Source organism: Mesoplodon bidens (genome assembly GCF_964165515.1).
Source record: "Mesoplodon bidens genome assembly, chromosome: 3".
In the NCBI taxonomy this organism is placed as follows: domain Eukaryota; kingdom Metazoa; phylum Chordata; class Mammalia; order Artiodactyla; family Ziphiidae; genus Mesoplodon; species Mesoplodon bidens.
The window spans coordinates 53,961,447-53,979,193 of NC_138178.1; the positions used below are offsets into that span (position 1 = coordinate 53,961,447).

General features: G+C 40.8%; 1 protein-coding gene across 5 annotated transcripts in view; it reads right to left on the minus strand.

The window, feature by feature from the left end:
- The window catches only part of CSNK1G1 (casein kinase 1 gamma 1), a 153,682-nt gene that overhangs the window by 39,437 nt on the left and 96,498 nt on the right, over window positions 1-17,747 (minus strand). For all 5 annotated transcript variants that reach the window (XR_014015435.1, XM_081229539.1, XM_081229538.1 and 2 more), the window contains exon 5: window positions 1,960-2,111. Coding sequence is in view for 4 of the 5 variants with exons in the window: in XM_081229539.1 (XP_081085665.1) it covers window positions 1,960-2,111 (152 nt within the window). In the remaining variant the exon portion in view is untranslated. The remainder of the gene's footprint in view (window positions 1-1,959; window positions 2,112-17,747) is intronic.

Below are 17,747 nucleotides of genomic sequence, written 5' to 3' on the forward strand. Positions count from 1 at the left end.
AATAAAACTCATTTCTTCACCACCCAGAGCCACTTTACTCTTGTAAACCAGAATATATTTTCTGATACAAATACATATATGACAAATATCAAGATAAAAGAGAGAAGGATAGGGACTTCCCTGGTGGCACAGTGGTTAAGACTCCATGCTCCCAATGCAGGGGGCCTGGGTTCAATCCCTGGTCAGGGAACTAGATCCCACATGCATGCCTCAACTAAGAGTTCGCATGCCACAACTAAGGAGCCCAACTGCCACAACTAAGACCCTGCGCAGCCAAATAAATAAAAATTAAAAAAAAGAGAGAAGGATAGTACAGTTCATCTAAAATGATAATACACAGTTTTACTTCGTTATGCAACAATTTGCAAATGATGAATAGAGTTAGTGGGTTTTTTTTTTTTTTTTTTGTGGTACACGGTCCTTTCACTGCTGTGGCCTCTCCCGTTGCGGAGCACAGGCTCCGGATGCGCAGGCCCAGTGGCCATGGCTCACGGGCCCAGCCGCTCTGTGGCATGTGGGATCCTCCTGGACCAGGGCACAAACCCCCGTCACCTGCATCGGCAGGCGGACCCTCAACCACCGTGCCACCAGGGAAGCCCGAGAGTTAGTGTTTTTATGTTACTTCAGAAAGTAAGCATTTGAGAGGCAAGAATTACTCCCAGGCAGGAAATCAGAATACGTTGGTGGCCTTTGAAGACAGGTGCCACTGCCACATTCACCTCCTGCCCACACCTTCCTATACTCTGTCTCTTTGTTGCAGAAATAAGGGAAGTGAGGCCCAGAGAAGTTAATACTGGACTGATATCACAGAGCTAACTAACAGCAGAGGTAGGAGTATAGGTTTTATGAGAAAGTAAACATAGCCCAAAATAATAATCATAAAATTATTCAAATTTCATTAAGTTCATTTCTATCTTCAAAGCTTTTCTACTTAGTACAGAAAGGGAAGCTTGAGCATTTGAATTTTTGACTCAAAAGTCAAGATCAGGGCTTCCTGGTGGCGCAGTGGTTGAGAGTTCGCCTGCCGATGCAGGGGACACGGGTTCATGCCCCGGTCCGGGAAGATCCCACATGCCGTGGAGCGGCTGGGTCCGTGAGCCATGGCCGCTGAGCCTGCGCGTCCGGAGCCTGTGCTCCGCAACGGGAGAGGCCACAACAGTGAGAGGCCCGCGTACCCAAGATCAATTTTCTAACATTTCCAAGTCTTTAAAATGGGTGAGACCATCATCATTTCAGACCAATAAAGACATCCTTCTGCTTAGGGGATGACAAAGTTCTCAAAGGAACTGTCTTTTTTTTTTTTTTTTTTTTTTTTTTTTAAGTTTATTTATTTATTTTTTTAATTAGTTTCTGCTTTATAACAAAGTGAATCAGTCATACATATACATCTGTTGGAACTGTCTTAACTATTCCTTAAACTGGTACTGGTGTGTAATTTGGTAGGAGCTGAGAAAGCTGCCTCTTCAGCTGTCTCAGTCTCTGTGAGAACTAGAGGCAAGAGAACTAAGGCAGGTTCTTGGTCACACAACTTTGGAATCTGATTTTAGGGCAGTGGGTTACATCTCCAATCTTTTCTTGGATGCTATGGTAAGGAGAGAGGGAGGATATGACAAAACTTTACAGTCATGTGTTTAAAACCTATAAATAAAATAACAAAGAAGTTACTTGCATTTGTACAATTTTTCCTAATCATCCTCTTTCTCCCTAAATAAATTTCCACTTCAGTCAAGGTCAGAGTATTGCTCCAAGGTGCAAATTCTTAAAATAGAGCAAACGGCAAATGCAGTGCAACTTCTCTGGATTAACCCTTTTTGCCCCAGCCAGCTTCCTAGAATGCAAGCCAGTAAGTGTGCATTCACTAGGTGTCACTACAGCTGGTAAATCACCAACAGGGACACAAGGATGTGGCTGGGAGACCCGCCCCGCCTATCCTTCTGCAGAATGGCAATGCCAACTTACCAACTGAATGGCTATCATTAACACAGTCTTCAAAGTAAAAGTTCGGTCACAGAGGTCAAACAAGTCCTCCAAGCTAGGGCCAAGAAGCTCCAGCACCATGGCATTGTATTTCCCACATGGTCCAAAGTAATACACCTGTGGGAGACCTTCACCTGAAAGCAGAGGGAAAATAGGGTGCAGAGTGAGGGACACAAAACCAAAATATGAGATAGCTGCAACAGCACTAAGTAGATAAAAAGGAAATACAATTTGTGAGATTTTTGTTTTCTTTCATAGTCCCTACTGGAGAACTCAAACTGAGCACAACAGCTTCAAAGGGAACTAGTAATGTGTGGGAAAGGCTAAGCCATTGCACAATATGTTCAAATAAGCAGTTACTTAATACCAGAGTGCCAAAGGCATTTCCACTGCTATGTAAGACAGAGAATGGTCCCTGATCCACTGCTGGATCAGAGCGTAAACTCTTCTCCCCCAAGGATGCCCAAAAGCGCACTAGCATAAAAGGTTCAAAAGATGGTTCAGGAGCTCAAAGGCCAGGCTAACACACCTTGTTGCCATTAGCTGGTTTCATTTGCATTCCCTATGCTTACTACCAAAGCCACAAGGAGATGGAACTGTTTCCAACTGTTGCTCTGAGGAGAGCTCAGACCGGAGGGCTGAGGTCACAGAGGATGCAGCCTGGTCCTTTTCTCATAGGGAGTCCCTTTAGTTTCCTGTTTTCTATCAGTTGGAGCAAAGTCAACAGACTGGGTTTGGTTACTGATAAGTAATTATGAAAGGAAAAGGAATAAAAATACAAGGCTGGGTTTTCCCCAGATTTGAAATTCATAGTTATAAGAAGCCAAAATCTAGACTTTCTCACCTACGTGGCAACTTGTGAATGAATTTCCTCCTTAAAGTGTATTGTAAATATGAGGCACTCAATAAATATGTGCTAAATGGCACCATGTGAACTGTGGGTATGAATGAGACTACAGAACTTCTAAAACTCTGGTCTTATAGAGTGAGAACACTTCCATCTTAATACGCTTATGTACACCACAGTCTACAGTTGTACACGCTGCAGATTACTGCTTGCTCCTGCCTGTAAGTTTCTAAGACAACAAAATTCTCTCCATCTTTGCATTTCATTTGTACAGATATGGTACAGGCAGAGGTAATTATATCTACTGTAATCTGAATGTTTGTGTCCCTCCAAAATTCGCATGTTGAAAACCTAATGCCCAGTGTGATGGTTTTAAGAGGTGTGAGCCTTTGGGAGGTGAGATCATGAGGGCAGGACCCTCATGAATGGGATTAATGCCCTTAAAAAAGAGACCCCACAGAGCTCCCTAGCCCCTTCAGCCATGTGAGGACACAGTAGGAAGTCAGCAGTCTGCAACCCAGAAGAGGGCCTTCACCAGAACCTGACCATGCTTGTATCATGATCTTGGACTTCCAGCCTCTGGAACTGTGAGAAATACATTTCTGTGTTTATAAGCCACTCAGTCTGTAGTATTTTGTTACAGCAGCCCAACTGGATTAAGACAATGTCTAATACTTAGAACTTTAACCCAATGTGCCCATCCTTCTCTCCAGCACAGGTCTTGTATACCTGGAATCGGTATGATTCATTGCTATGATATGTGTTTATTTCACATGCTGCAATAGTCTATCATATTCCATCTAAATACTAAACAACTTCTTTCTTAGTTTTTTAATAGGCTCATTCCTGTCTCATACCATTTCATATAGTATACTCTGAATTGTCCTTGTGGTTGTTTTGATTCTCCCTATCTCCAAAAGGAAACAGAGTTTAATTTATCTCTTTTCCCCTGTTGTTCTGAAGAACTCCTTCTTCAGTTCATTTAAAATATATAAAACCTGGGGCTTCCCTGGTGGCGCGGTGGTTGAGAGTCCGCCTGCCGATGCAGGGGACACGGGTTCGTGTCCCGGTCCAGGAAGATCCCACATGCCGTGGAGCGGCTGGGCCTGTAAGCCATGGCCGCTGAGCCTGCGCGTCCGGAGCCTGTGCTCTGCAATGGGAGAGGCCACAACAGTGAGAGGCCCACGTACGACAAAAAAAAAAAAAAATATATATATATATATATATATATATATAACCTAACAGCTGTTCCCAATGAGTTCTAATGAGAAATCCAAAGCAGAACAGTACCATACAGATTTATTGCTTTTATTAAGCAGACACATGGTAGATTGTAGTTTGGAGATCTTTAAAATTTTATATCCTATATAATAGTTTTTGATGTGACTAAAATTTGATTTTCCTAATATAAAAAATTGTACTCTTCAAAACAGGTGTGGCAGATCTGTTGGTTACCTGCTCAATATCCATTCCCTCCTTCTTTCTTAACAACAAAATTTCTAATTATTGTGAATAGCAACTCGCCCAGTTATAACTTTCCAGTCTCCCTCGATAGTAGGAGTGACCAGTGATACGGAAGCAGAAATTGTTGGATAGGGTGGTTCTAGAAAGTTCTTTCAAGGGAGCTGACTCAAAAAAAAAAAAAAAAAAAAAAAAAAAAGGGAGCTGACTCAAGTTGGAGGTATGCCCCTTTGAGATGACCGAAGCTCCAGAAGCCATCTAGAACCATCAGATACCTTGAAGATTTAACATAGTACCAAGATGGATGCAGCAAAATTAGAAGAACCCATCCCTGACAGCTATGAAGCAACCACACTAATGTTGGGCTTCCCTTCCCTCTGGACTATTTTAATCCAAAAGAAAAATCAATCTGGGACTTCCCTGGTGGTCCAGTGGGTAAGACTCTGGGCTCCCAATGCAGGGGGCCCAGGTTCGATCCCTGGTCGGGGAACTAGATCCTGCATGCGTGCCACAACTAAAGATCCCATGTGCCACAACTAAGACCCAGTGCAGCCAAAATAAATAATAAATAAATCTGAAAAATATATACATCTCATGTAGCTTTAAAAAAAAAAAAAGAAAAATCAATCTCTACCTGACTGAACTACTGTTATTTGGATTTTTCCTTTTAACAACCAAATCTAAGCCTAATTAATAAACATACTATTCCTTTACTTGGTTAAATTGCAAATCTAGGCACAATATCGTCCTTCTGAAGTACAAGCTAAAATAAAAGTCAGACCTGTGTAGAAATATAATATTGGCATAATTTTCTAGACCTGCTGCCAGTACTTAAGGATCAGTTTAAAAATAAGACAGATGATCATCTTGTTCCTGACAATCTTCAGTACCAAATCTAGGCATCTCTTGTCAGAAATTTCCATGTTTACAAAGAAGTCACAAAAGCTTTCTGGGTGATGTCTATAATTTCTAACTGTGAGTAATGTCACTCGTAACTCCTGCCTAGTAACTTCAAAGATGCGAGGAGTTCCTGCTGGCTGCATTACTGCTCCTTTTATTAAATACTCTGAACCTCACAATACCCTGTTGGGCTTTGGGATGCTCAAGACAACTTCTAGATTACTGAGTGGTCTTGAAGCTTTTCTCAAAGATGGACTAGGTCCAAGATGCTAGTGTAGAAAGAGCTCAAGTCAGAGTCATGGATTTGGTTCTGCTACCAACTCTGAAAATTCTTTCACCTCTTTGCTCTATTTCATCTGTAAAGAGGAGGGGTTTAGACTGGTTCTCTTTTATTTTTTTATTTTTTATTTTTTGGTCATGCCGCGTGGCATGTGGGACCTTAGTTCCCTGACCAGGGATCAAACCCTCACCCCCTACAGTGGAAGTGTGGAGTCTTAACCACTGGATTGCCAGGGAAGCCCCTAGACTGGTTCTCTTTTAAATCCAAAATTCTGATTATAGCTAGGATTTCCTTCTAGCTACCTTCTAGGTTCCTCTTTGTAAAGCCATAGCACCAGTATGAATGAAACTTGTCTCCACATTATATAGAATATGCGCGGTACAAATTCAAATGTAGCTTGTAGTGGTACTCAATTGAAAGTGTGTCTATTAGAAATATCTCTAAAACTTTAGAAAACAGATACAGTGACTTTACTTCAAACCTACCAAACCAGAATTTCTAGTAGTGGATGTAAGCATAGATCCACAGGTGATTCAGAAGTGCAACCTAGAGGGTAGAAATAAAGGGCATTGCTTTGCTTTATGGCTAATATATTATGAAGACTCAGAAAACACTGACAGACTAATCTCTTTCAGAAGTTCTCTCACATCAGAACAACTGGACTCAACACCTATTGAAAGGAATCATTTTAAGGCTATTTGAAAGACCTGTTTAGAGTTTCTTAGGTATTACAGAAATTGTGCTGCTGAGTATAGAAGTCTCTTTGGGAGATGTGGCCTTAATTTATTAGAACTGTCTGTACAGATAAAGATGCCCACAAAAGTTCCAATCTGTGTCTGGTTTCACACATGATTGCCTCAAAACTGGCCAGTGCTGGTGGTGAATGACACAGACACAGGCCCACTAGGAAAGTCTGCCTCTTTGGTCAGAGATTACTGTACAGTAATGATTTATCACCTGGGCTGTATTTAAATGAGAAATCCTGTATATTATGTTTCAGACTACTTTTGCAGAGCCATCGCTAATCCATTGTTTAGGAAATTTTAAATTAATCAACATTATGGTGGAACTCCTTTAATAAGACTGGGGATGAGGGCAAAGCCTTAAATGCAATAAACGTGTGGAAAACAAGGTACTTACTGCAAATAATTTTGAGGTAAAGGGAATGAAGTGGGGGAAGTAGGCAATGTAGATATGCACTGAATTCTTTGATCCATGGTATTTCAAAAAATTAAGGTACTGTTATAATCTCTCATCTGCTCTGAAAATAAAAGCACTTAGTTAAGGTCTCCCTCCTAAATTGGTCAACTGCATACAAGCTTGAAAATTAAAGAAGTAGATTCCAAATTCTCCTCTTCTGAAGGATTTCCAACAGATTTCATTATATTACCTTTAGCCAGAGGTTAAATCTCTCATAAACCAAAACTGCAAGGTTATATACACACTGTACAAGTTACAGTGTATATTTTCACACGGAACTATGAAACAGCTTTTCCATCCATCAATAACATATTCTTATAACTCCTGCTGGACATATGGCCCACACATATATCAAGTTGCACAGAACAGGAAGCGAGATGTATAACACTACAGCTAATTTTCAGTCTGTCATAAATTTAACTTGGGTTAAACACACCAAATCAAGGGTAACGGCTTCTTTATCATCCAAGCTGTTACCTAAAAAGATTCCATAATGTATTATGAGCGGTAACTACTCTAAGTAGAGATATTTTTAAATACACATCAGGCTGAGAACTGAAATAGAACCACCTTGAAGCTTTTGTTAATTTGATCACATTATTGCCTAATAATTTGCCTTTCATTCTTTTTGAAAAACTAAATTACCTAGATGTGAAGCAAACTCAAATAAGTCCCATACCTACATTAATACCTGGATGTAAAAAAATAACATCATATAAATATTTCTATGAAAAAATAAGTATATGCTGCTGATGACTTGTCTTCTAAAGTCAGGGCTCTAGGAAAAAGCCTTTAAGGACATAATGACCTCGGCAATTCCCTTCTTTTATTTATACAGTTTGCTTTTTAATTTTTAAAGAAAAGAGGAGAGTTTTTCTGCAAAGTTAAGCTGTCCTTGGTCCCATCAATGGTAGCAGCTTTTAGCACAGCTACTGAATGTTCCTTAGTGTTTATGAGAGGTCAGGGAATTACTGAAACACAGGGAATTATCACCAGGGGTAATAATAATAATATTAAATAAGTCCACTTAACAAGAAAGCAGAAAGAATAGGCAGACAAACATGATAATATTCCACAGGAAGAAGTGAAAGGGGAAAATGAAAGCATAGGCTTTAAAACTCAGAAAATAACTCTATAAAAACAATGCACTATTACAAAAATGAGACAAAACATGTGTTTGTTTCTCTTTTAAAAAAAGAACAGAATCCCTCTCATTTCTCTGACTGAAAAAAATGCCTTTTTACAATATGAACCAGTTCAACATATGAATCTACTTAAACTGCTGATTTAATAACAGAAACAGCTAGACCCAAAATTAAAGAATCAGGATTACTTTGCCTTACCTATAATGAAAAATGTTTTACAACTGTCTTGTTCACTGGCCTCTTGGGAACTGGAATATCACCAGACATATGCTCCTAACATGAGCTCAAATTTGTATGGTGGGAGAAGAGAAGGTGAGGAAAGGCAGAGCAGAGGAATAATCTCACATTTCTGAGCCAGAGAAATTGAGCTTTTACAGTTTCTCTACTACATACACACATAATTACAAAGGCCTTTAGCCTCAAAGCAGGTTCAAAGTTGTGTTTATCCAAAGGAGTCAGGAAAGAAAGTCCAAGATAGGACAGATTTCTTCTGCAGCAGATAGCATCAAAGATAAAAAATGTTTTAAAAGTGTGTTGTGTATTGGGGGTGGGATTGAAGGGTAGGGGATCCTTTCTCTTCCCCAAAAAACTAACTCAGCTCAGAACTGGTAAATTTATAGGATTAAAAAAAAAACCCAATCTCTGAAATGTTACCACTTTGTCTCTGTGATTAAGTTATATAGACAGGGTCTCCCTGGTGGCACAGTGGTTAAGAATTCACCTGCCAATGCAGGGGACATGGGTTCGACCCCTGGCCCGGGAAGATCCCACATGCCACGGAGCAACTAAGCCCATGCGCCACAACTACTGAGCCTGAGCTCTAGAGCCCGCGAGCCACAACTACCGAGCCCACGTGCCACAACTACCGAAGCCTGCGCGCCTAGAGCCCGTGCTCCACAACAAGAGAAGCCACGACAATGAGAAGCCTGCACACCGGAACGAAGAGTAGCCCCCGCTCACCACAACTAGAGAAAACCTGCGCAAAGCAACAAAGACCCAACACAGCCACGAAAAAAAAAATTTATATAGACAGACTATCTACTGAGCTTCAAAAGCTGAGAGATGATCAATTCTTCTTAACACGCACCTGAACAATAACAACTAAAAAGAAAGTTTTAGCAGGCATTTAGAAGGAATAAGAAAAAAAATGAGATTATTCGAAGTACAGTGAACCTCTTCCTGACAATCCTGCCCCACTCCCATTACACTTTGTTTGTCCATGTATCTGCCTTCCCTATGAACTAAGAGAAGGTTGTTTGAAGGCAGTGACTACTATGTGTTAATTATGTTTGTGTATCGGTGCCTAGCACCAGTCCAAGCACATGGTAGATAAGGGCAGAATAAGTACTAAGTAAATAAATAAATACAATTCAGTGAAATTGACTTGAGTTTTCTATTTGGAACACACAATATTTAAAACTCAAAATGCTAAAATACACAGAGCAAAACAAATTAATCAGATTTTAAATGTGTGGGAATTGCTAACATAATTGATATTTCTGAGTAGTTCTTATTTGGATTTCATGTGAATGATATTTAAGAAGTTCTGTTGGGCAAGCCACCAATATGAAGATTCCAAGTAATTCAGAGTTGTAGTATTTCTACATGGACTTTCTTCTGTGTATTTTCTTCCATAATGGTTGTATATGGTATGTGCAGTTATGTCTTTGCTGTTCTCACTTGCAGGTGAACTATGTAGAATTATTCATTTTAGTGAACAGTACTGAAAAACATACACACAAACAAATGTAAACATCTTCCTATCTCTCAATAAAGCACCTGCCCATCCAAATAGATTAAATGACCAACAAAATTAGCCATCTAAGCTGTCTAATGTGCAAAGGAAGTCTGATGACATCTTCCTATCCTTTTCTTCTCCCACTCCATTTTCAGACACATTCTTTATTTTGATCCTGTCTAACTTGGAATTATATGGTCTTTTCTTTACATACATAGCCCTTTTCCATCTCACTTCAATCTCACAGTCATCCTATGAACAAAACAGGGAAAATAGTAATGACTCCATTTTACATATGAGGTAGAGACCCTGAGAGACACTGTGTGACCTTTCCTAGCTGACAGGGTGCCCAAGTAACACAACCAGACCTCTCAACTCCAGATTCACTGCTCATGTCGCTATACTAAGCTGCCAACATTCTCCGCCTTCGTTCTTCTTCCCTTTCATTCATGTGGTTGCCAAAGTTATTCTCTGTGCTCCCTACCCCACTTCTTCCAAACCACATGCCTTTTTGGTTACCATTATCCTTCCAGGATATAAACCCGCCACCCTACTACACAGGCAGATTAATCTGGTTAATCTGTCCTACCCACCTCCTTGGTTCCCAATATTTATTTTTGGCTGCGATGGGTCTTCGTTGCTGCCCACGGGCTTTCTCTAGCTGTGGTGAGCAGGGGCTACTCTTCATTGCGGTGCGCGGGCTTCTTACAGCGGAGGCTTCTCTTGTTGCAGAGCACGGGCTCTAGGCCCGAGAGCTTCAGTAGTTGTGGCACATGGGCTGCTAGTTGTGGCTCACGGGCTCTAGAGAGCAGGCTCAGTAGTTGTGGCATTCGGGCTTAACTGTTCCGCGGCATGTGGGATCTTCCTGGACCAGAGCTCGAACCTGTGTCCCCTGCATTGGCAGGTAGATTCTTAACCACTGCGCCACCAGGGAAGTCCCAATATTTTTAAATCAGTTACCTGAATACTATTTTACAGTTTTTGTATCATCTGTCCATCTCTCTATAGTTTTTTTAAATTAATTATTTTTTTATTTTATTTTATTTTTGGCTGCGTTGGGTCTTCATTGCTGTGCGCGGGTTTTCTCTAGTTGCAGCGAGTGGGGGCTACTCTTTGTTCCAGTGTGCTGGCTTCTCATGGCAGTAGCTTCTCTTGTTGCGGAGCACGGGCTCTAGGTGCCGCAGGCTTCAGTAGTTGTGGTGCACGGGCTCAGCAGTTGTGGCTCACAGGCTCTAGAGCACAGGCTCAGTAGTTGTGGCGCACAGGCTTCATTGCTCCGCGGCATGTGGGATCTTCCCGGACCAGGGCTCGAACCCATGTCCCCTGCATTGGCAGACAGATTCTTAACCACTGTGCCACCAGGGAAGTCCATCTCTATAGTTCTTGATTTGTCAATTCTAGTTCCTTATCTGGAATGGGGGCCACCTGGGACATTAGTTTTTTTAAATTATAAATGTGATATATACTAATTTTAAATAAATACAATAGCAAACCAAAAGCAGTACAGAAATACATGAATAAAAAGTATTCATATCCATAACAGATGATACACATACACATAATTAAAAATACTTTTCTGCAGCTTCATTTGTAATTTAATATTATATAATGGACATTTTTCCTTGTCAACACATGTATGCACATCATTCACTTTAAAAGTTACATCATATCTCCCCCTATGATATATCACATTTAAGTTTTCCTGTACTGATGGACATTTAGGTTGTATCCATATATTTGTTATTAGAAGTAGACATTATAGTGAACAGCTATTGCTTTCGCCTGACACGCATCCTTTCTTCCTTCTTCTAATAACATCTTACTCTTCCAGCAGGAAAGCACCATTCCTTCATTGTTACTACATGTGGTTAAAGTGGGGTCAAGCCATTTCCCACTGCCACCCCAAGAATATGACTCAAGCCAGATTAATTAGAGGATCCTATCCTCCTGCCCTGGGGAACTGGGTCAAGGATAGGAGCTTGAACTATGTCGGTACAATGAGAGTCAACTCTGGGCCTTTTTGAAATTATAGAGAAGGAGGAGCGATTTTCATCCCCCTTGATCACTAAACTGGAAGGAGCTTAGCCTGAAGCTACCAGAGACAACCACATGAGAACAGGTAGACTACTTATCTGAGAATGAAACCAACACAGAGAAAGCAGAGCTGAGAGAAGCAGACAGACAAGTATACCACAAACCTGAGGACCAAGGACAATGCGGGTCCTGGATCTGGCTGGCCTGAGGTGAGAATCCTGGACTTCTCAGTCCTGTGAGCCAAGAAATTCTCTCCCCAACCCCCACTCCCTCAATTAAGTGAGCTTGAACTCTATCATTTGAAAATGGAACGTGTCTAGACAGATGTGCATACAACACTGCAAAAAAGTCCTTATGCCTACATTTTGGGGCATGAATACAAATGTATCTTGAGGGTAGATTCCTTGAAGAGGAAATGCTGAGTCAAGGGTCATGCACATTTAACATTTTAGTGTATGTTGCCACATTGCCAGTTCTAAATCCTCTTTGGTCCCTGGTCTGTTTCCAGTGCTGGGCCTCTTTTCACATTTAGTACTACCGTCCTATTACTTAAGTATCCAGGCCCATAGAGTATTTAAAAATGTTTTCAGAAGCTGCCTTGACTCATTCTTCTCAAAGCCCCAGCACTAGGTTATCTCCTCTCTTACATGCAGCCAGCAGCAGCATGTTTGGAGGAGTCTCCTAGGTTTTTGTCAAAATTATCATTGATATTTCAAAGTCAGGAGAATCCTTCCTCCCCCATTATTTGTTCAACAATACAATAAGAAATTTCCATTCAAAGCATACTTGCATCACAAAAGTCTATTGGCCATAAACTGCTTTACAGTTTATGAAGTGTTTTTATATAGGCCTTCCCATTTAATCCTAACAAGTACATATAGGAATTACTATTCTCATTTTATGGGTAAGGAAATTCATTTGAAGTGACTTGCTCAGGTCATACACTGAGTGGTACAGCCAAGACCTAAAACCCCACTTCCGCCTCCAGGTTTCAGGCTCTTTTCTTTTTGCCCGTGCTGTGCAGCATGTGGGATCTTAGTTCCCCGACTAGGGATTGAACCCTGCGCCCCCTGCGTTGGAAGCACAGAGTCTTAACCATTGGACGGCCAGGGAAGTCCCCCAGGCTCTTTTACTATACCACATATACCTATCTGCACACTGAAGTCCACGGACATCTAGAGTGTCAGTGAGGACTACTGGGTCACTTTACTTTCAAAGGAGATTAACCAATTTAATAAAGATTCAGTAAAACGCAGTCAGTGTATGAACCTAAGGGACAATCACAAGATACTGATGATGTTGATAGGTTATGAACTCAAGTAATAAAGAAAGAGTAATTTTTTCCTTACAAAAAGCACAGGTAAGAGTCCATCAGGAGTGCATTAGTAGTATTTTTCTAATACAACTACCAATCTTTAAATTAAACCTAATAAATTAAACATATCATTAGGAATTCAGAGGGCAACTTGGCATATGTTTGGATTAATAAAGTATAAAAAGCAGATAAGCATAGGTTTTCATTAACTTTGGACCCATTTAACAAATTTTTCCCAGAAGTCTCCTGATTGAAAGAACAAACCCACTAAAGCATACAGTCTAATCGTAGCACAGAAGCAAGAGTGTCCCCTATTATTGAACTCTCTTAATACTTAATACCCTTCCTTAAGCATCAAAATAGCCATGGAAGAGTAAAGTACCAAGTGTCACCCTCATTTTCTGAATGGGAAAGTAGAGGTTAACTGGCTTGCCACAGAACTGGTCAATGGAACAGATGCTACAGCCTGCCATTCTTTCCTCATTTGAGCCTTCACCCAAACACCTCTCCAGTCAGAACAGATGTGACCTGGTGGAAAATTTGAGATGACCTTATAATTCTGGTCACTGAGGAGGCATGAAGACTTCCAAGGGGGCAAAGTGAACTTACTTATCTTGCTGATTTTCACTTAATCTAAGGAATAAGTGTTGCAATGTCCCTGCTTCCAGTTTCAAATTCATTTAAGTTTAAAATGTCTGGTGGTCAGTTTGTCCATTCATCAAACATCACAAGTGAGAATAGAGTGCCAAGGGAACAATAAAGAGAAGCATATAACCTTGACTGAAGGGATTAGGGATGGCTTCGCAGAGAGCGGGGGTTATAGGCTGAGTCTTGAAGGATGGTTAGGAGCCGATTAGACTGGAGTGTGGGGAGAGGGAATAATCTTGCAGGCTGAGGGACCAGCAAGCATATAGGTAGCTCAAAGCACAGCAGAAAAAGCAGGGCAACAGCTCTCCGAAATTAGAAAAACTAAGACTACTTTACTCTCACCTGGAGTTTCTTTAAATTCTGAACCACCTACTAGTTAAGCAAATGTCTCTAAAAATTATGGCAAAGGCCATCAACAAAGTTGAAAAGGCAGAGATATCTGAGTAAATAAAAAGAAGATCAAAAGAATGAAGAAAAGGAAAAATAAGGATGTTATCTGAGTATTATACACCCATATTGCCTTAGTACCTCTTTAATAACAGAACTAAGTATACACTAGGACCCTAGCATTGCCTTATAACAGCACTAATAGAAATATAATGCAAGCCATGAATGAGAACCATGGATTTAATCTAAAATTTTCTAGAAGTCACATTTTAAAAGTAAAAAGAAACAGGTAAAATTAAGTTTAATAACAAATTTTATTTAACTCATATCTAAAATATCATCACCTCAACATGTAATCAATTTAAAAATTATTGAGATTGCAAAACAGAAATAGAGTCACAGATGCAGGAAACAAACTTATGGTTACTGACAAGGAAAGGGGGGATGAATTGGGAGATTGGGATTGACATATATACACTACTATATATATAATAGATAACTAATGAAAAACTACTGTATAGCACAAGGAACTCTACTCAATGCTCTGTGGTGACCTAAATGGGAAGGATATCTAAAAAAGAGTGGATATGTGTATATGTATAACTGATTCACTTTGCTGTACAGCAGAAATTAACACAACATTGTAAAGCAACTATACTTCAATAAGAATTTAAAAGAAATTATTGAGATATTTTACATCACTTTTTGGGATACTAAATCTTTGAAATTCAGTGTGTATTTTAAATTTATTTTTATTTTATTTATTTTTGGCTGCATTGGGTCTTTGTTGCTGCACGCGGGCTTTTTCTAGGTGTGGTGAACGAGGGCTACTCTTTGTTGCGGTGCGCGGGCTTCTCATTGTGGTGGCTTCACAGGCTCTATGCACGCGGGCTTCAGTAGTTGTGGCTCGCAGGCTCTAGAGCACAAGCTCAGTAGTTGTGGCACACGGGATTAGTTGCTCCGCGGTATGTGGGATCTTCCTGGACCAGGGCTCTAACCCGTGCCCCTGCATTGGCAGGCTGATTCTTAACCACTGTGCTACCAGGGAAGCCCCCAGTGTGTACTTTATACTTAGAGCACATTTGGATTAGCCACATTTCACGTGCTCAGTAGTCACATGCAGCTAGTGGTTCAGCTCTGTAAGGAGTTATGAAAGATATAAGTGAGGCTGACTTACATACAATAATGGAGCAGACAAGAGGTTCTGTACTTAGCAATCTGTATGATCCCAAACAAGAAGCTTTCTCCAGCCCATAACCCTCTCCTTCCTCTGAAACTCTCTAGAACTGCTGATTCTGCTTACCTGGAGCCAATCACAGGTTGTCTCCCTTTTAGAATGTAAGTTAGTGGGGGCTTCCCTGGTGGCACAGTGTTTAAGAATCCACCTGCCAATGCAAGGGACATGGGTTTGAGCCCTGGTCCGGGAAGATCCCACATGCTGCAGAGCAACTGAGCCCGTGCACCACAACTACTGAGCCTGAGCTCTAGAGCCCGTGAACCACAACTACTGAGACCGCGTGCCACAACTACTGAAGCCTGCGTGCCTAGAGCTCGTGCTCCACAACAAGAGAAGCCACTGCAATGAGAAGCCCGCGCACCGCAACAAAGAGTAGTCCCCGCTCGCCGCGACTAGAGAAAGCCTGCGTACAGCAACAAAGACCCAACACAGTCGAAAATAAAAAGTAAATAAATAAATTTAGAATGTAAGTTAGGGGCAATGCCTACTCTTATTCACCACTGTATCCCCAGGGCTTTAGCTTAGACCAGTACTTAACCCAAGTGGGATGCTCAGTGAACACCTCTTTAATAAATTTATGAACAGACACAAGTGTCACCCTCATTTTCTGAATGGGAAAGTAGAGGTTAACTGGGCAAGATAAGTAAGTTCACTTTGCCTCTGGGCCTTAGCTTATTTTATTCTTGGAAAGCTTTCTTTATCCTTCTATTTGAACATGTTTGAGTAAATCATACCTCTTTTTGAAAGTTCAGCCCCACAGCTACCATCCTCTTTAAAAAGCCTTCCCTGTTTCCCATAATTAGAAACCATTTTTCCCTTCAGAACTTCCATATAATTTTATATGTAACTTAAAAAAATAACATTCCACACATTCTGTGTGCACTGTAGTTACTTACATACCTTAGTGAGCTCCTTGAGAGCAGTACAACAATGTCTTACAAAAAACATTATGAAAGCTCAATAAACATTACATTTTCCTTCCAATGGGGCAGTGACCATGTTATTTATAACTCTGTGGCCCTCAAATTACTCATCCTAGTGCTATGGACACAGCTGATGCTGAGTTCTTGCTAGTGAAAACTTCATCTCCTTGCGCTATGACTAAAGTAATTATTAGTAAGAGACTCTACAGGTTGGTAAGAAAAGATGAATTAAAGCAATATGAAGCATAAAGAAAGAGGAAAATGGAGAGAAAAGTTAAAAGTGTGTCAGACTGTTGAAAGCACAAAAGAGTGCAGAGGTGTACAGAGCTGACAAACTCTTCTGTTAAGTGGGTGGAATATAAAGCACTTACTTAGAAGTCATTGAAAGATGAAAATATTGGTCACAAATGTTAAAACTTGATCTTTTTGTTGGTTTTTGTCTTAAGTATGCATATAGATACATTATATTCTACAAATACAAAAGGGCTTAGCTAGCAACTGGATTATCATTTTGATAACAGATGTGAGGCATTATCTATCTTCATGTAGTCTGTTACTGGAACTTAAGGAAAATATTCTCTCTCACAATGACACTAAGAGACACTGGAAAGGAATTCACTGAGTTTTAATACAAGACAGTAGATACAGGCTTTCACCTTCTCATAACCCATAGGAATAATTCACTTCAATGACTCATCTCTTTCATTCCATAGTACTCCATAGCTTTGGGGATGCTAAATGCTACCTTCTCTCTTAGTGATTAACCTCGACAAACTATGAGTTAAGGAGGGGGAGTGACTGAGGGCTGTCTGTGGTCAGTCCTATGATGGCCACTGAGACTTCTGCCTCTGCCCTCCTTCAAAAAGCATTCTCTAAGGGCAGCCACTAAGCTATTCTTAATGTCTGAAGAATGGCTTTGAAGATATAGAAGGAAGAGAAACATGTAGGTACATAGTAAGAGAGATGTGAGTAAAGACAAAAAAGTAAAGTATGATCAAGAATTAAAGGGAGGGCTTCCCTGGTGGCGCAGTGGTTGAGAGTCCGCCTGCCGATGCAGGGGACACAGGTTCGTGCCCCGGTCCGGGAAGATCCCACATGCCGCGGAGCGGCTGGGCCCGTGAGCCACGGATGCTGAGCCTGCACGTCCAGAGCCTGTGCTCCGCAACGGGAGGGGCCGCAACAGTGAGAGGCCCACGTACCGCAAAAAAAAAAAGAAAGAAAGAATTAAAGGGAGAAAATGACATCAGAAACTTTAGGGTCTGTGCAAACTTATAAGCAAGCTTCCTCTGACAGGCTTTGGTGCTTGACCTTTTCTAAACCTTTGGCTGCATAAGCACTATAATAGTTTTCTGGAACTAATCACCACACTCCAGCCCAGGCCACATACATATAAGTTACTTGGGTCTATTTTTGGAACTCTGCCTTCTATTTTTCATGAAGATCCTTAAAAGAAGTCAAAATCCAAATAACAAGTTCTGCCTTCACACTGAGCAAATATCTCTAGCAGTTCTGTACTTTGCAAAACAATGCACTGAAAAGGTGTCAGTACTTTGTGTAACTGTGAGGTACATGCAGGTCACACAATTTCTATAATAAACTCACAACTCCCTATTTGCAATTAAAGAAATTACTGGCCCAACAAGTCTTCACCAGCC